At 36.3% G+C, this 19,815-nt stretch overlaps 3 protein-coding genes across 8 annotated transcripts in view; 1 reads left to right on the top strand and 2 right to left on the bottom strand.

Moving 5' to 3' along the window:
• LOC141438414 (chromodomain-helicase-DNA-binding protein 1-like) overlaps positions 1-10,124 on the bottom strand; it is an 18,547-nt gene extending 8,423 nt beyond the window's left edge. Inside the window, 13 exon segments of the mRNA XM_074102280.1 lie at positions 791-1,042; positions 1,193-1,567; positions 2,513-2,870; positions 3,171-3,451; positions 3,950-4,114; positions 4,195-4,308; positions 6,436-6,686; positions 6,836-7,165; positions 7,305-7,492; positions 7,570-7,749; positions 7,875-8,228; positions 8,477-8,565; positions 9,697-10,124. Coding sequence (XP_073958381.1) covers positions 791-1,042; positions 1,193-1,567; positions 2,513-2,870; positions 3,171-3,451; positions 3,950-4,114; positions 4,195-4,308; positions 6,436-6,686; positions 6,836-7,165; positions 7,305-7,492; positions 7,570-7,749; positions 7,875-8,228; positions 8,477-8,565; positions 9,697-9,705 — 2,946 coding nt within the window. The 5' untranslated portion in view covers positions 9,706-10,124.
• Positions 10,125-16,555: 6,431 nt separating this feature from the next.
• Positions 16,556-19,173, top strand: LOC141437725 (uncharacterized). Its single transcript, XM_074101208.1, has 2 exons — positions 16,556-16,745; positions 16,846-19,173. Exon 2 carries the CDS (start codon positions 16,859-16,861, stop codon positions 18,584-18,586), a length of 1,728 nt encoding a protein of 575 aa, XP_073957309.1. The 5' UTR covers positions 16,556-16,745; positions 16,846-16,858; the 3' UTR covers positions 18,587-19,173.
• A 165-nt stretch (positions 19,174-19,338) lies between these two features.
• LOC141437726 (major facilitator superfamily domain-containing protein 12-like) overlaps positions 19,339-19,815 on the bottom strand; it is a 72,378-nt gene continuing 71,901 nt past the window's right edge. For all 6 annotated transcript variants that reach the window (XM_074101210.1, XM_074101213.1, XM_074101215.1 and 3 more), the window contains one exon: positions 19,339-19,617. In XM_074101210.1, coding sequence (XP_073957311.1) covers positions 19,482-19,617 — 136 coding nt within the window. In that variant the 3' untranslated portion in view covers positions 19,339-19,481. The remainder of the gene's footprint in view (positions 19,618-19,815) is intronic.

Raw genomic sequence — 19,815 nt, 5'->3', positions numbered from 1 at the left:
CATCAGCAATAGTTTTAGCACGTTTCTGGAATTATATCATCCTGGAAACAAAGATTTATTAATACCAGATATAGGTACATTGAAATAAAGGATTATTCGGAAGCCTAAAACAAACTCACCCAATCTTTGGTATCCTCCTCTGCGGTTCTTTTTTTACTTCCATAACCGCTTTTTCTTCATCAAAAGCAAAGCTAGCGACTTTGAATGCAGATAAAAGTTCATCGCCGACCATAGCCGGTCCTTCGTCACGGGTTTCAGCACGTTGCAAAATCTCATCAATATCACACTGAAATAAGAATCAGGTTAGTTTTATTGTTGACTAGCCTTTACCTGTGGCTTCGCACGTGTAAACCATCAGGCCTAGCAATTGAAAAGTAATTCCGGGATTTTGCAAAAAAAAAAACCCGTGGGAATTTTATGTCTAATCCTAGCAGTTATAATTTAACACATTTAGGTATCATTAGAAGAGTTAATAAATAATCGTGAAGTTTTGTTAACTTTCATAATCTGCGGACTTTTCTTCTTTATTATTTTACGAAGTAAAGATGTATGAATTCAGTAGAGCCGTTCTCAAGTTATGGCGTGAGCAAGGAAAATAGGGATTCATTATTATATCGTCACTACTTTTAAAAAAAACTCGTACCTCAAAATAGATAATTCTTCTGAGTAAACTTTACGATCATTATGTCAAGGTTCAATTTTGTTGACATTATTGATTTAAGATAAGAGATTTTTTCAAAGTAGTGACGATAATTATATTTAAATATTAAGTGGCACAATTATGACTTACGACAGGCTCCTCGTCATTTTCGTCATCATCTTTGAACAACTCTTCAGCACCAAATTTCAAAATGGCATTCAAATCCTCCTTATTAAACGGATTATTCGCCGTCGTGCCAGAGGAATCGCGTTTGTTGAGCACGGTCCTACCAGTGGTGTCCATTCTCTGGATGACGAGGTGGTCTAATACCATCTTTCGTTTTGCACGTTCAACAATGTCCTCTTCCACAGATCGTGCGGTTACTAATCGATAAATGTTTACCTGTAATAATTAATATTTTTAAACATTTAGTCAAAATTTCGTCACACTGAATCGGGGCTATTACATAGAAGCAAAATGTTATATAACTAAAATGACACAACCTTAAGTTAATTTTAAATACTGTTTAGTTCATGGAGTGTAATGGATTACCTGATTTTTCTGCCCAATGCGATGTGCGCGAGCTTGAGCTTGCAGATCATTTTGAGGATTCCAGTCAGAATCAAAAATTATCACAGTATCAGCTGTAGCCAAATTAATACCTAATCCTCCAGCCCTTGTTGAAAGAAGGAAACAGAAATCTGATGAACCTTCTGCATTAAAATGGTCCAGAGCCTGTTTCCTTATTTCCCCTTTTATGCTGCCATCAAGGCGTTGGAAGGGAAAATGCCTCCTTTGCAAATATTCAGCCAAGATGTCCAGCATTCGCACCATTTGTGAAAAGATAAGCACTCTGTGACCAGTTTCTTTCAATCTGCATAGCAATTTATCCAGGAGAAGTAGTTTCCCGGATCCTCTTAAAAGTTTCTGCAATTAGTAATGGAAGCATATCAATTTTACATGTAAGACACCAAAATCTTATTAGTAAACTACAGTCTGTTCAATATAGGAATGGACAGAAGGAAAATAAGCTCTTTTATAGTCCATGCTTTAGGAAGTAATTTAATAAATTGCATTTTTTTAGTATATGGTCTAAACTTAATTCTAATGAAAATATTGAAGACGTCAATATTATTTGCAATTATTCATTAACTAACTGTTGCCCGCGACTCCGTTCACATATAATTCGTTTATTGCCATATATACGAATAGTTAACTTTTCACAACTATAGCACTGCACCAAATTTGATGAAAAATTAATTGAAAAAAAAAAAAAAGCTTGAACTTTATAGCACAAACTAAGAGTACAATATTTTTAAACAGGGAATGAGAGTGGATGAGTCCACGAAACACAGTTATTAAATTATGTATAAATATGAATTAAATTAATATAATGTAGCAAATACGTACGTACGTACGTATTAATATTGTGTTATTTTGTAAGTACATTATGTTTTAATACAATACAATTGAATAACTCTTTATTGCCTAGCAACACATAGCAAGCAGTTACTGCTTAGCAGTACAGAAAAACAGGTATATACACAGAGACTTTCTGAGGTAAGCAATAGAGCGATCTCTTTCAGGCAACCTTTAGAATGGAATGGATGGAGAAGTAAGGAATAAATTTTAGCAGAATTTAGAGTTTGAATGGGGACAGTAAGGAGAAAGTTCTGAGAGCAACGAACAGAAGTAACATAGCTCTGTTCTGTTTTCTGTATCGCTTACTATTTCTGGTGTACAATAAAGAGTAATTGTATTGTATTGTATGTGTAATCAATGATCATAACTTAAGAGTAGAATTAGCGTTAAAAAAATATTAAGCAAATATACACATTTTTGCAAAATATTAAATTCAGCCGTGCTTAGTACCTCAACGGCATCCGTAGTGGCAAGTGATGCTCTAGATTCGAAATCTTCAGGTTTTGTCAGAAGCGCATGGTTGCAACACTTTTTCAGTTCTATAACAATATTTATGAACGTATTTATCGAACCCTTCACACCTTTGCGCAAAGCACTGTAATTCTTTGTTAGGATCCATTTATAGTATTGCTTTTGAATGGAAGTCATTTCTACTCTTAATATCTGCTCTACTTTAGCAGGCAACGATTTCTCTACGTCTTTCTTTTGCCTCCTTAATATGAAAGGTTCTAATTGCTTGTGTAACTTTTCATAGCCCTTGGTCGCGGCATCTTCGTGGTCTTTTTCAAAGTCTTCCCATGTCTCAAATCTGAAAAAAAAGTATGAACTTTAGCTCTAGTTGATAGTGCATTGCCATCAGAATTAAATAAGACACCAAAATTTAAGTCTATTTGACCACTGGAGACAAATCCAAATTAAAGCTGAACTAAAAGATTTTTAACCAGACGGCATACAACGTCGCAAACGCAAAATTAAAAAATATTAATATATAAAAGTATCAACAAATTTCCATATACCTGTGTTTTCTGTACTGCTTACTATGTATTGGTGTTCAATAAAGAGTTATTGTATTGTATTATGGATCCAGAGAAAATATTTAAATACTTACTTGTTAGGCATAATAAAATGCAGAAGGGCCCACAGCTCTTTCAGAGAATTTTGCAAGGGGGTACCAGTTACCAGTAACCTGTGATTTGTGTCAAATTCTTTCAAAGCCTTGTACAACAAGGAGTCGTCATTTTTCAATCTGTGAGCCTCGTCTACTAACAAGCATGCCCACCCGAAAGATCTTAAAAACTGCCTGTCTTTCAGCAATATTTCATAGGTGGTAAGAATGGCATTAAATTTTAGCCTCTTGGAGGGATGAAAACTCCATTCGAACTGCCTGATCTACAAACAACAAGACTGAATAAATTTACATCTTATTAATGTGGACTATAAAATCAACTTTCAAAGAGGTTCCATAATCCTCATTAAAAGGTTGCATTTTTGGCTGCAATACGTTCAGTGCTTACTTATAATATCATCATCTCGTCCTATATACGTCCCACTGCTAGGCACACACCATCGATTTATATACTTCGCAGGTTGGTGCAGGCATCCTCACGATGTTTTCCTTCACCGTAAAACTCGTGGTAAATTTAAATGTAATTTCGCACAATAATTTCGAAAACTCAGATGTGAGAGCCCAAATTTGAACCCACGATCCTCTGCTTGACAGGTCATAGGTGGAACCACTAGGCTACCAAGGCTTACTTATAACATGGAAAGTTTTAATCTAATTTGATTTATGATCGTATATTAGATCAGGAATAAAACTGTGTTTATAATATAAGCAAATCATCAGACAGGGAAGGTTAAAACATATAATAATTCTGCAACTCTTACAATGTCTCTGCTGACTACGTCACCTATGTAAGTGACAACATTAATATCAGGCGCCCACTGTTGAAACTCCCTCTGCCATGCAGTCATGGTACTAAGCGGTACGACACACAGGAATGGTCCGTAAAGTTGTTGAGATTTAAACAAGTAATACAGAAAACATATTGTCTGAAAAAAAAAACAAAGATCATATTACTTTCACAATAACAGCTCAAAAAAACGCAAATGATCAAGTTATTCACATTTACCTGAATAGTTTTGCCTAACCCCATCTCATCAGCTAAAATAACTGAGTTTTCTTTGCACCAGGAATGTATCAGCCAATTTAATCCATCCATTTGATAATCTCGTAATACATATGACTGTAAGAAAATTAAAAATATTGAAGGCTAAACCTGAGAGTGAAAATATTAAGCTATTAAAAAAACCAGCCAAATGTAATTCGGACTCGCGCATTCAGGGTTCCATACAAATTTAAAAGACAAAATGAGTGGCTGTTTCAAATAAAATTTTAAACATCTTCATCTTCCAACACTATGCTGAGCTGGGACCGCTTCGCGATTTCGCATATACATAATACATATTTACATATACATATTTCGCATGCGTGGTGGCCATACACGTTACGGTTTACCGGAGAGGTCTACCTGTTAAGGTGTACCTGCGCAGATCGACCGGAGCGTGTATGCCGACCGACCTGCGCAGGCGACTGGAGCAAATTCGAAAATTGAGTTTGCTCCTGTCGCAACGTACGGTGAACCTGTGCGTGTGTTTACACCACTTTTATCGCTTCCGTTTCACTGTTCTTGTATCGTTTTCACTCAAAATTAACGCAAGGCCTAGCAGTGCTAGTGCGTCCTCGTCCTTATTCGATGCCATCGCAAATAGAACTGAAGACCGCTCCGGTACACATATACGCTACCTGAGGGGTAATACGAAACTCGCAAATCGAAGTTCGTATCGCACCGTCCCTTTCACTCGCGTATTAAATGACATAAGCGTCAGCGGGACGGCCACATACGAAGTTCGAGTTTTGCACTTCGTGGTATCCTGACCTGTGCAGGCAACCCTGCACAGGTAACCTGTGCGGTGACCGTAATGTATATGGCCGGCTTAATACTTGTTTTTATGTTAATGCTGTTGTTTTATTTTTTAATGCTTTTTTATTATGCTTTATGCGAGGAGGGTATAAAATATTTTTATTTCTAATTTTCTATCTTTTTGTTAAGTGTTTTCAAAAAGGCCAGGCGGGTTTTCATAGTAAGTCGGCCCTTACATCAAATGGGCTTGGGAGGGCTTGGTTTTTTTTATGTGAGTACCTCTTATAGTGAAGAATATTTATGCTGAGTATGAACATCCTACTTGTGACAGTTTTTGACATGATTTTTTACAAGATCTCTTTTAATGTATTTTATTTCGAGATGTTTGTATTAAAGTGATTCGCTTCAAATTTTGAAATTATGTTCTTTATATAGATTTGCATCGCCACCCAAAAATTAATACTTGTTATCATATAAAAAAGAAAAAAAGGCATTTTTTTAATGGTTGTGAAGTAGTGACAACTCTAGATTTTTGGCTCAGAATAGACCATTTATTGGTCTAATACTTGCCCAAAATATAAAAAAAATCCAAAAGGTCCTTCCTATCAAAAATCAGCAATAATACGTGTATTCAAACGGTGTTTTTTCGATTTTGTCTGTATACAAACGGTATGTTTGTTACTTCTTCACGCTGAAACGGCTGGACGGATTTAGATGAAATTTGGCAAAAAGTTAGTTTATAACCTGGATTAAAATAGGATAATTTTTATCCCGATGTTCCCATGGGATAGGTATAAAATCTTAAAATAACAACCGCTGGGCTTAGAGTAATGAAATTTGGTATGAAGGTAGCTGGACGTCTAGAATACACATAACTCACATAAGATACTTTTTATCTCAATGTTTCCACGGGATAAATCTCGAACTAATAACCGCTGGAGAGTCATGAAATTTGGTATGTAGATATCTGGACATCTGGAATAACCCACAGGCTACTTTTTATCCCGATATTCCCACGGGATAGGGATAAAATCTCGAAATAACAACCGCTGGGTTTAGTCATGGAATTTGGCATGGGGGTTTTAATTTAACGTCAATGAAAACCATGATGTAATTTTAGGGAATTCCCACGAGAATTTAATAAAATCCCGGAATTTCAATTCAACTGCTGTATCCAATGATTCACGCGTGCGAAGCCGCGGTAAAACGCTTGTTTATAATAATAGTAGGATTTTCATTCTATTATCAGACCGGTGAAGATTTTTTCAAGTTCAGACTTCACAAACACTTTTTTTTTCTTTTTTTTTTTTTCTTTTTTATATAATAATTAGTATAAGTCTTTTGATAAGAGATAATACGGGACTGGCCATTTAGTGGAATGGTTATATTGGGAACATAGGATTTAACTAAGTGGTCATAACAGAAAAGGAAAATTTTGTTGTAAAGTACCTGATCAGAGCCCATGTATTCTGGCTGCTCTTTGACTTGGTGAAACTTTGGCCTTCGTCTCAAAACGGGGCAATGTCTGGAAGGAGTTGTGTTAGCAGCTTCCCGGGTCTTGAACTGTTCTACCTGGACTGGCCACTTTCTCTCTATTAAAGCAGAATCCTCCCAAGTTGCATCACAGTAAGGAAGTGATTCCCATTTACAAAAATATTCATGAGCAGTTCCGCCACCTTCCAGTTCTCGAGTCTGCACAGCTAAAAGTTGTATACATAATCTTTAAAGATTTCTCTAAGTGCCTACTTAAAAAATGGTTTCTTAAAATAAAAATCTCATCCACCAAGTACTTATTAACATAAATGATGTCTTATTGACACAAGCAGTAAACCATTATAGTTATAATTACCTATAATTCTTTCAACATTGTTGTATGTTTTCACTAATTCTTGTTGTAATTCTGCTTGACATTCATAGTAGTCTATGTCTTCAGGTCCCGCTTGTTGTCTCCACCAAGATAAGTCAGTTTCTTTTTTAATATAGTTTTCTAATTTTTTAAGGCCTTTTACTTTTTGTTCAGCAAGTGATTTTTCTGACTCATATGTGTTATGTATATGAGACCACCCCTTCCATTTGATCAGGTACTGCGGTTCAGTTGAATCTTCATCAATGGGATCACAACCCTCATTGGGATCCCCATTCTCTTCGATATAGTAAATGGTTGTCACATTCCCAGTGACTGCACAACGATAAGAAGACATTAGCTAAAATTTAATATCAACATTTGCACCTAAATGCAAATCATAATAGCTCACAAAATAAAATATTTTTTATTTAATTAGTATTAGTGCTGATAATTTAATATAAAGTGGACTTACCTCCTTTCTTCCCTCGTCTGTGACCTAGAACTCTTTCAATTGTCTCACTGTGGTCCTCTACTTCTGGTTCAGCCTCAACTTCACCATCACCTGCTTCTACCTCTAGAAGATCTGAAGAGTCCGTTTGTTCATCACTTGCTTCCTTATAACTAACTGCTGCTGCACCAGTGCGACGTGTTGCTGCCCGACTGTAAATAATCATTATCTTTAATAACACATTCAACACAAATTTTCCCTGACATTTAATTTAATGTTTGTAAATTACTTTCTTGATTCTTCATCAGATCCTTCTGTGCTTTCATCATCTTCACTTGATAATCTTCTTCTTCTCGCTGGTTTCTTTTTTCTGAGAGGTACACTTCTTTGGCCTGGTCGTTTAGAAGGTGGGGGAGGGGAGCCTTTCATGTCGCTATCACTCTCAGATGAATCTGAATTCCATGAGTCGCTAAAAGCCAGAAAACTTAAAATGAATTTATAATTGAAACATAATATATTTAAATAAAATAAAAATAAAACATTCTTACATAATTAGGTACATAATCAATGTTTTATTTAAGAAAATACACCTACCTTTTTTTCCTACTCTTTCTATTGTGACTTCTTCCTTTTTCACTTGAATCACTATCTGCTATTTTAAGTCTATCTGGTTCCTTCCGAGATCGAGCTGATCTTCTAATACCATAGATGTCTGGATTATCTTCCCAAAGATCAGAATTAACCTTCTCATGATTACTCGATTTAGATTTGGAATGGAAGTCATCTGAGGAATCTTTATCGGTGTGATGGTCAGATTTTGAGGAATTTGCATTACTGTGCTTAGGTGAAGACTTGGAGTAATCACTGTGGTGTCCATCTGCTGCAGAAGATTTCTCAGACCCTGACCTTGCCCCAGATCCTGATCCTGATGAACTTGATCCACTGTCACTGTTAAACAGGAAAATTTACTCAATACTGTGTAAGAGCTGGTTCCCACCTGTCAGATGTTGAGCCTGGATTTTAATTGAATGTTTGAGTGGCAGAACATTTTATATGAAGTTGAAACACTTACCCAACACAATTTTCTATAGAAATGACTGACATCCGACACATAATGGATCCGACACCCCGAGAAGTGGGAATGGGGGGGGAGGGTATATTGGTAATGAAGAGAAGTAAAATATATAAGTACATACCTTTCACTTCCTGAACCAGAGCCACTGGAGTTACTCTTATTGCCTTTTTCACTTGCTGATTCACTGCCTGATTCAGTCATTGAACCATTCTGAAACAAAGCATGAATTTTATTCAAATTCCATTCCAGTGTTAGTGATATTGGAACATCACACTATTTTTTCCAAGAAAGTTATCTTGAAGGTTCTTTACTGATCCTCATCCAACAACGACAATAATTCTGTCGAGTGTAGCAATTCAGAAGAGCTGTTGGAGTACCCACATCGCTACTCTTTTTTATCCAAGGACCGCCATGAAAATAAGATTTCTAAGAGATATTGATTTTAGCAACTGCTCCAGCAACAAACCGTTCCCAATCAATTAAGTATGTGTACACAACTCCATTGAAATATATTACTGAATATGTTTGCACAAAGATGTTCATAATAATACATTAATATCACAAAAAATATAAAAATGCATGCTATAGAAAATTGATCTAGATATTAATTTTGATGAATAATGGTAAACGTTTCTGAAATCCCAATGAAATAAATATTGTCATAGAAGTGATGACTGTCCGTCCGCTATATTTACTATAGAGGCGGGGTCTTCAAAATCCAAAAATATATATGCTACACTCAAGTCCCAAATTCTAATTTAAACCACCCAAAAAAATATAGAAATACAGAAAAGTACAAAAGATACACTTCAGTAAGAAAGTATAACCTCAAAAGTAAATCTTTTCCTCTTAAAAAGACAGGATTTAGAAGTTAATAAAGGTCTAAATTGGCTTTTTAAATTGAAGATTACACCACAGAAAGTAAGCTATTTTTAAGCATCAAATTCAAACGAATATAATGCAATATATTTTCACATAACCTGTATGCATTTATTTACATGAGCACTCAATGTGAAGACCAATTTTCAAAGGCAAATTGCAAAAAGGGGTCCTTTCCCAATTCCATTTTCATTGGTCTGTATGGAATGGTTACGTAATCAAAAATCATTGGGAATGAATTATTAGGCAGGATAATGACATTTTCATACATAAAAACAAGGAAATCTATTGTAAACAATCACAGAAACCCTTAAAACTGAAATTACGTCTTAAAAATTCACCCTCAATTAGGGCCACACCCAAGCCTTCCAGAAGCATCCACGAATATTGAAAACCCAAAAACATAAATAAAGGGATAAAATACACCAAAACATACATGAAATGAGCTTTAAAAACACTTACCAGATGCATTTTGAAGAATATAAGTTGAATACACTATAACTAATAAAATTGATGAATGAAGTTAACTTCAATTACTGATTTCATTGAGAAAAGGCACATAAAATAATTTGATAATAAGTTTTCAAACATTCTTTTATGTTAAACCAATAAAATATGAAAAATAAATTTGCAGTAAAATCTTGTCAAGCGACGCCATTTTGTCGTCGCATGAATCTGATGACGGAGTTGAAAAACCAGGAATTTATACACACAAAATTAATTAAAACAATGTAAACAAGCAACGACAACTAAAAAAATTAAACAGAAACTTTTGAGGCGCCGGAATTGCTTCGACTACGCTGGAAATGATGTGAGACCGCACACACTACCAGCGAAACTTGAACGCTACAGCCATATTGCCATCTGTCCGCCTGGCTGGCTGGAAAATGTAGGTACAGAAAAAAAAATAGTGTGGCCATTCGTAAACTACGCAACTTCCGCTTAGTTTTTTTTTTTAAGAATTCGAAAAACAATTATTTTTTTATAGAATAAATAAATGACAATATTATTATTATATACAAGTTACAAACGGTAAAAAAATTGTTGGCCAATCTATGCTTTTGAGGCGGTTCCTGCGGCTCGGGCTGCGGGGGTTCGTACGCAACGCACGCACTATGTAACCAACCGTCCGGTTTGAGCGTGCTATCTCTTTCACAAGCGATACTTTGAAGAGAGACTGCACGCTAAAACCACGCAGCCAACCGCGTTGTGCATATCGTAGTGTAAAAGCGCAGCCTTATGTTGCGCTCGATGTGCGTCTTCACATTCATTCACAGACTGAGAAAATTATATCTTAACTAGTTAATAGTACGTATTTTCTTAAAGTTCACTAAGCACATCGAACCGTCCAGTGGTTTCTGTGATTCAAATTTTGTCAAAGTAGGTAGTGGCTCTATCGCCACTTTAAAATAGCCTCCGATCCGATATTGATATCGGTCGACGATTCCGACGCAGTGGCGCAACTGGCGCAGCTTATACCACCCTAAAGCCATAAGCTACCGTTAAGGTAGTCTTCCACCGGCGAGGCGAGATGAGACGAGGCGTGACGAGAAATGAAATTTGTATGGCGGCGCCCGCGGCGGCTTGCGGCGGGCGCGCGAGAATACAAACAAATTTCAATTTTCATCTCGCCTTGCCGGTGGAAAATCACCATTACACATGCTAGTTTAGTTACCAAAGAGAATATAACCACTACGTTTTAAGAGGCGGGACTCCCATTACAGAATATATAATAGTACTAGCGAATGGAATCGAGTTTGTTTGTATTGAGGAGTTTGCATGGCAAACCATTACCAACATGTACGCCAAAGATCTGTCAAACGTCAAAAAACAATACTACAACAGACTTAAATAGTGTAGCATGCTAAACGATTGCGTTTTTTATCGATATCAATAAAATGGTGGGGATTGAAATATAGGCTCTTATAATATATCGGCTAGAAATCTTAAATGTGGACTCGATCTTAACCTAATTTTGATTACAAAAATTGTTGACCTAAGATCGAGTCCACATTGAAGTGGTAATAAAGTGGTATGTTATAGTGTTGGTCTTAAATGTGGACCCAAAATAAAATACAAGTTTTCTGTTGATTTCCTTTTTTTTTCAAAGCTCTGTTTTCAAAGTGGTCTTCACGTATGTATTTTTCTATGGAAACTATGGAAACATACACCAAATCTTCTTTTCCCACTTGGTTGAGCCCTACATCTGAAAACATTTTACTTATTGTTAATACAGAGGTATATATTTTTTCATCTCTCCTGTTCGGAAAGTTTAATTTTCATGGGTAGATAGCCGGGTGGAAAATTGCGTTTTCATCTCTAGGGTGGAAAGTTTTTTTTTAATTTTTCGATTAGCCACGGAGTCGAAGAGAATTGAGTTACGTCAATGACACTTTTTTTTCACGTTTCGGCATGGCTTGGGCATGGCCATCTAGATGCACGTCGTGACCAAGGAGTTTATATACCTACAACACTGGAAGTTGAACGCCGAACATCCGTTTAAAACAAGAAATTTGATCTTTATTACGTCACGAACATATTCCATCTCTTTCTTTAGTTAGGTTAAGAAAGAGATGGATGTCATTCGTGAAATGTGAAAGGAAGAGATGGAATATAAGTAATAAAGGTCAAACTTCTTCGTTCGGCGTTCTAACGCCAGTTTTGTAGGTATATAAGCTCCTTGGTCGTGACCAACTCGATTTTTTTTTATACTCGGCCGTGACAAGTGGCCAGGTCGAAAAGGTACTTGGAGGTTGGATATAAGTAAATTAAATTTACTGAATACTGAAATTTAATTGAATGTTATTCTTATTTTTTTGTACTTTTTTACTTTCCTCACAGTCGAGTGTTGAAAAGTAGAGTGTTTAACTCGGGTGAAATTACCCATTTCCCCTCGAACTATTGGCGCTCTCACTTCGTTCGAGCGCCAGAAATAGCTCAGGTGAAATGGGTCACTTTCCACCCTTGGTTATCAATCTACTATTTTAAATTTACGGTTAAAATCTTATGTAATAACTAAACTCAAAAAAAAGTTGACATAATTTATACATTATGATTGGTTTTTCTAGTCTTTTTGTATTTTTTATTTCAACTCCAAATTTGTTACTGTTTCCCAGAGTTGGTCTCTTTTTCTGGTTTTTCTGTGCATCCATGTCTCAGCTCGTATTTTCGATATAATTTATACAGGCTGCGTGTGTCTTGTCTACCCATGATCATGATACTTACAACTGCGTCGAAATATAGGAAGCTTGAAAATGCCCGTTTGCGTGTCCGTGTGTCCGTTTTGTTACGAAAATTATTAGAAAAACGTGTACTTAACAAAACGGACATATCCGTACAAGTTTTTTGGGGACACATCTGGAGACCCTGTTTTTCCAGCTCGGAATCATGGACTGAGTCTACGAGTACCTTCCAAATTTTATTGAAATCGGAGAGATAAACTCAGGGTACAACGGTAGATAGAAATGCCCTGCTACAAAATATGGCTAAAAGTATCTAAGGCAAGGGAAACAATAATGTACAACTCGAAGCATGGCTATTATGGCTTCCGATTATCATGCCGTACATTATCATGGTCGCGCATTATCAGGGCGTACAAAATATTGCGCGCGCTGTAATGTACATAGTGATAATGTACGACATGATTATCTGCATCCGATTGATTCGAATGAATATACATTTTTCGCCGCGAATCTAGCGAGCGCAGTGAGCGAGATCGATATAATCGGAGCAGATCCGACCCGGCCGGGTTAGGTTGGGCTGAAGGGCGAGGACGTGCGCCGCTCTCGCCCTTCGTTAGGTATTTTTTTATTTGAATCACGGAAATCGTAAGGCATATTAAATGATATTGTAACGGATAATTCACGTCTTAAGCCGAGTTTAGCTCGACATGTTTCGGGCTATTTCGTAGGCCTTCTTCTCAGGAGCACGCGACTCGGCGGCTGACGCAACACACACACTACGCGCCACCGCTCTGCTCGCGCGAATACCCGACAAAACTAACACCGGCGCACCACTACCCGCATTTTTTCGTTACAATATCATTTAATATGAGTGAGTCTCACGGTAGTTTCATGTTCAAAATCGTAAGGCATGATAATCGGAAGACATAATGCCATCATCCGGATTATTGCGCGTACATTATTGGTTCCCTGGTAGTTCGGTACGGGGTGATAATGCACGGCATGATAAGTCGTGCACATATTCAATTCAATTTTCAATGTTTATATACATAAGCACGAATTATCAGGCCGTGCATTATTTAGACCAGTCGTACATTAACTACCCTAACTAAGGCAATACTTACCGGTTCTCGTCAAAGGAAAATTTTGCCCCGTGTTGCCAGGTCTCCTGTTTTTACAGGAGGTCTACTGGTTTTAGGGTGTAGCTCCTGTTCTACTGTATTTTTATAACAATCTCCTGGATTTTAGAAGTTCACTTGTATAATTAACCATATTACTACAAAGTTCTTAAAGTGAGTGCAAGACAGCCTTAAATTGGTTAAATCTATGCCACTATGGCCGTTTCAAGGTTCTTAGTGTAAGGTGTTAATTGTATTGTAATGTGTAACATCTATGTCACTGAACCTTAGTAAGGAAACACTTCCTTTGCAGATGAGACATATGATAAAGAATTGTACCTAAAAGTAATTGGTGCTTAGTCTTTTGGTAAGCCAATTAATCTATTCTAGCTTCCATATGCTGTCGGTGATAGGATTACTTTGAGTTATGCAGCTAGAGAAATTGAATTTATAGCTTGTTACTTTAAATTAATTACCTCAATTAAACTAAGTTAATATTATATTTTTACTTGTAAGTAAATGTATGTAGTTGAAAAACAATATTCATCCTTTGTCAATGAAAATGTTAAAAATAAATCATAAATTCAATAACCTAGGGAATATAATAAATAAAACATGCTTTCATAAATGGTTTACGAGGTATTTTTTTTCTGCTGTTTTTATTTCAAATCTCCTGTGTTTTTCAATTTGGACCTGGCAACACTGATTTTGCCATAAAATCCTTTATTCGTGATTATGTCGACTAGTTCGATTTACACAAATGTCACATGTTATAAACCGTCTTTTCGGTGCCAATTTAACAAAATATGTTTACTTCAGTCACGTGTCACTACTTTAGAAAACTATTAAGACTAACTTAAATAGCAATCTAAAGAAATTAACGAAAAAAGTAAGCGAGCCGCAATCACAAGCTAAGCAACATAGCTGACATGACACTCATGACAGTCAGGGCTTGTTAACGTTACCAAATTCACACTATAGGTAACGTTAAATAACGGTAAAAATCATAACAATACCTAGTACCGGTTTAAAATTTAACGTTAATTGATAACTTAACATTATTTGACGTTACCTAATTACCGTTATTTTTACCGGTAAATTTACTTTACATTGTAGGGCTTGTTAACGTTACCCAATTCACATTATTATAACGATACCGAAGTAACACTATTGGTAATTTTTGCTATGCTACCGAGTGTTGTCAATTTAGCGCGTGCATACTCGCTCGATAAATGAGGATAATCTGCCATTTAACGTTACCCAAGCTTACCGGTAAATAGTAATATAAATACCGTTAAAATGATTCAACGATACTTTTTAATTAACGTTAATTTAATGAATAGCTGATAACGTCACCATTTTTTTTACCGGTAAAAAGTTGTATAAGTAACGGTAAATCGTTTAACGTTAATTATCATTTAACGTTAAATCGGTTTGACAGTTGGTAACGTTACCACTTTTTAACGGTATTTAAAGCCCTGATGACAGTTGACTTGACAGATAAACTGTACTGACGTTTTAGGTTAGTATTATGGTACTGCTGGGCTACTCCGAAACTCGAAACTCGAAGTTCGTGTCGTGCGGTCCCTCTGACACTTACACTGTTTGATACGAGAGCGAGAGGGACCGCACGACACGAACTTCGCGTTAAGAGTTTCGTAGTAGCCTTGCTGATTTACCATGCAGTCCATACAAAAGTTTTTTTGTTCCTAGTTGCGTGAGTCTGCTACGCTCTTTCGCTTCAACTTGAGCGTTTGTTCGTTGGCCTTCTGGCGCGTCCACACCGGGCCAACGAAGGCCAACGAAGGATATTCAACGTTAGCTCCGCACGCTCGTTAGCCTTCGAACAAAGAGTATAAGTACCTATGTAGGAACCTTCGAATGTGCGTCAAACTTCAAGCAAAAGTTCGTTGGCACCTGATTCCGACTTGCATTCCCAATTTAAAAATGGACGACGACGATATGATTATAATTGATAGTTTATATATACTGTAATGAGCTCTCTCCATACTTAAGTGACGTAAACGGCGTGAAATATAGGCGAGGTATACGAGACGGATAAATCAGACGTCTGCACGCTACGCTCTTTCGCTTCAACTTGAGCGTTCCTTCGTTGGCCTTCTTTCGGTGACCGTCCACACTGGATTCGATGTAATGGTGTGGTGATGGTACGATTCCTTTGATGTTACCGCCACGCTCCGGATCGCCGGCGAACGCCAACGATCGCTAACCCGTCCACACAGGACCAACGAACCCATTCGTTGGCCTTCGTTGGCCTGGTGTGGACGCGGCTTTACATGGAGTAAGTTTCAGTAAATTATATAATTTTAAGTGGCATCACAGTGTGGCACCGTTTTTAATGCCACATGCAATAAAACTATAAAGAACGAGAACGAAGACGCTCGCTGCAGTGCTGCCTGTGTAGGCAGGCAATCGCGATTTAGGCCACGCTGACAAGAATCCGCAAAAAGAATAAACTTCTTTAGTTCAGGAAAAAATATTCAAATTTAACCCAGCCTTTCGGAAGCAACTTTGTTATGATCATCAAAAGTATGTTATAACATTGTAAAGAAATAAATAATCCTACTACTACTTGCTACCATTTGAAGCTGATATTTACAATGTTTTACTACACACCATACCCAAATTGGGTAACCCTACACTGCAGTACAGGGGAGCTACTACGAAAATCTAAATCGAAGTTCCTATCGTACCGTCCTTTGCATTCTCGTATTAAACAATAGTACCTGGGCGACCAAGCTTTGCTCAGGCTAAAACTCGATAATAAGCATTTTCCCATTTTTTTCTAATTATATATATATATATATAACTATACAAGAATTGCTCGTTTAAAGCTATGATAGATAGATTAACGCCAGCGGGACGGCAAGATACGAAGTTTCAATTTCGCACTTCGTTTCGTTCGTAGACGTAGTTTGGACGTGGTATAGTGCAGGCAACACTGTTCGGCGCGTGTCAACGTCTAACGACAGACGTCAGTCACACACAACGTTACGTCAGTCGTCCTTCTAAGTAGTCTGTGATCATCGTCAATCAATCAATGAATACGATACAACATACGATAGTTTTGTTTGTGTTGTGTTTGTTTTGTTGTGATCATGAACTTTGAAATGTAGATGTATAGGATTGACCAGTAAAACAAGACCTAACATTAATGTTACCGTATATTATATGTAAAGCAAGTTGTATGGTAAGCAGTTTAACAACCAGACCTATGCTATACTTGAATACTGGAAACTTAATGTGTGTAGGTACTTGCTTACATAAATAATCTGCATTTTTGATTTCAGGATCTTTTCCGCCATGAATCACCGATCCTTAAACCTGCTTGATCTCCCAGAAGAAGTTTTAATTAATATTGTAAGAAGACTGGACACTAAAAGTTTGGTTTACGTAAACAGCTCATGTTCATACTTGAGAAACATAGTAGGTATGCAAGGAGTCATAAAAGAATTTAACATATCGCTGAGCAATTTGGCTACAGTGCAGTCCTTTAGTTTAAATTTCTTTAAGGATATTGCAGGACACTTAAACAAGCTTGATGTAAGTTGTGTCTCTAATCTGAACAAGCCAATGTTACTAAACAGCATGATGAAACTCAAAGCCTTGAAGATTTTGAACATATCATATACCTCAATAAATATTATGGATTTGTTTGAAATACACCAGGTATGCCCAACTATAAATGATATCTGTATGAATTTTGATTTTGGTGTAACAACATGGGTATATGTTCCAACTAATATTCAGGAAAAATGTCATGATCTCTTTAACAAATTCGAGAATATCCATTTTGTTGGTAACTTTGAAAGTTTGTACTTTTCCAATTTACCACTGTCTCTCTTGCAAAGAGCTAAACTAAACAAACTACAGCTTACTATAACAGACTGCAATCTTCCACCTTATGAAGATTCTGAAGATTTTGAAAGCCTGGTGGAATTTGTTGAAATGACAGTTTATTTATTAAATTGGAAAAATAAACATAAATCTCACTCAGATTTTAATGGATTTTTTCTAGCTTCAGTCCTAGAAGTTAGTAAATGTGAATTTATCATCATTGTGTGGTTGGATATAATTTACAGAGCTGTATATGTTTCTCCACTGTTTAAAGAGTTCTTCAAAGATAAATTCAAAGTTCATGCAGAATGTTTGATAGAAATGGCTCCTCGGGTGCTCGGAGGAAATGTTGTTTTAATGGTCTGGAATAAGGATTCAACTGTGTTTGATGAAGCTTTCTTTAAATCCCTTTTTAAGCGACTGCAATTTTACTTCCCGTATCACCATGAGTCCCTGAATGGTACATTAGTGTTGCCACAGGGTTGTGATTGGATATACATTACCCAATTTGAAGGCTCAGAATTTGGCCCCAACCAAGAAATAAATTTGTTCAATCAGGTATTAGATCTCGATGCTATGACTGCAGAAAAAGAATCATTAAAATTAAGCATTCATTTGCCAAATGTTCATTTTGAAAATTTTATAACAGTTCCCATTGATGGAAAATATTTAAAAAAAATTACATATATTGATTTAAGCTCTCTAATGTGTTTCAGTGGAGATATATTTAGTACTTTATTTTCTTGCTGTTCAAAACTGGAAACATTAAATATGATATTTGATGACTATTCAATAACAGCATTATATTCTTTTACTGAAAGTTTACCTTTGTGTAAAAATGTAAAGAATGTTAGGGTTGTTTCCCCTTGTCTTGACTTGCCAGCAATGTTGGTCAACTTAAGCAAATGTAGAAATTTAGAAAATATACATTTAATTGATAAGTTCAGTGATCCCCAACCTTTGTCATTTTCTAGAGCTTTATTTGAAAGCTGTGTAAATTTATACAATTTCAGTGTTGCCATGGAAATGACTGCAGATGTAAGAGCTAGGAAATTAAATATCTTAAATAATTTTAAGCTGCAATATGGTAAAGATCATATAAACATTGAACTATATTCTGCAGATCGATACAGTCAGTATAGTTATGATCCATTTGTAGGAGTTTTTAATATTTGCCCCATAAAGCCACTTTAAACAATAATTTGTAGGTATTTTAGAAATCTCATGTTTACTTATCTGTTTTTTTTTATTAGTACCTAACTCGCCGACTTCGGCACCGCTAATCGTAAGTTATGATCTCCAGATCTTAAGTACAATAAAAAAAATACGTTTTTCGTAAATTTTACAGGTAAACACCGCATGCAAAACAAACGTGAAGCTTTAAAACTAAATTCACATGAGTATTAGAATTATGTCCTCAAAAAAAAAACAAACACAAAAACTAAGCAAAGTATACTAAATAGGACGAGTGCCATAAATTATTTTAGACTATTACTGATGAGTTTTCGAGGTGGGTCATGGGGAATGTACGTGATCTTGCTGAAACTATTAGGAATACGAGTCAGCCTACAAGAGAGTTTCTACCAGACACCAATCTCCTTAATGGTGGACAGTGAGTGAGTGAGTAGCATAGTGTGGCTGCCAAACCACGCTGAAATAGTCCATTATACTCCGCACTAGGCCATGTAAACCCTATGTAAACCTTTTCCAACTCGGGATTATTACATATTAAAATGGCCGAGAAAAACATGGCGCCGTAAGGACGCCAACAGACGGCTCAGATACAATATCCCAGCTACAATAGCTCCAGGTCACCTTAAACATTAAAACAAAAAAATATATAAAGCTACGTCGTTTTTACGACTAGAACTAATGAAAGTCAGTCTGAAACTAGTTTTAATTTTTATTTCAATATAAATACCTAGAAAATCGAGCCATCAGTGTCGCAAAATAAAAAAAAAAAGATCTCATAGCTTAAGGAAATGTTAAATTAATAACGAACTGTAAACTACGATTTTATTTATACTTAGATCTCTGAATTTGTTTATTTAAAAATTAGGACTTGGTGTATTTCTCAAGAGTTTCACATTTACGATAAAATTTTTCGTCTTGATGTTATTCGTGTTAAAATTAATGAGACGATGCCCAGTACTGCGCTGCCTCCACAGGCATAGGTCAACACCCCTCTGTAGTACTCAGGGCAGTCAGCTGCGTTGCGGCATTTACTGTAAAAATTAAAATTAAGTATTGTAATATATGTACCTACTATAATGCCAGGGTAGACAATCATAATTTAACCCAACAAACGCAAGACAAGTATGACGTAAATATCTCAGGTATCGTTATCGACTAAGACTAAGCGGTTTCTATGGTTTAACAGTAAGATGTTTAACCGTTAACTAAATGAAGCACGAACATTTGCC

The sequence above is a fragment of the Choristoneura fumiferana genome, chromosome 18 (genome assembly GCF_025370935.1).
Source record: "Choristoneura fumiferana chromosome 18, NRCan_CFum_1, whole genome shotgun sequence".
In the NCBI taxonomy this organism is placed as follows: Eukaryota; Metazoa; Arthropoda; class Insecta; order Lepidoptera; family Tortricidae; genus Choristoneura; species Choristoneura fumiferana.
The sequence above is the reverse complement of the archived record's forward strand: the minus strand, read 5'-3'. Positions and strand labels throughout refer to the sequence as shown.

Excerpts from the sequence above, each read along its gene's own strand:
- LOC141437725 (XM_074101208.1), top strand. The coding sequence starts at position 16,859 with ATGAATCACCGATCCTTAAACCTGCTTGATCTCCCAGAAGAAGTTTTA.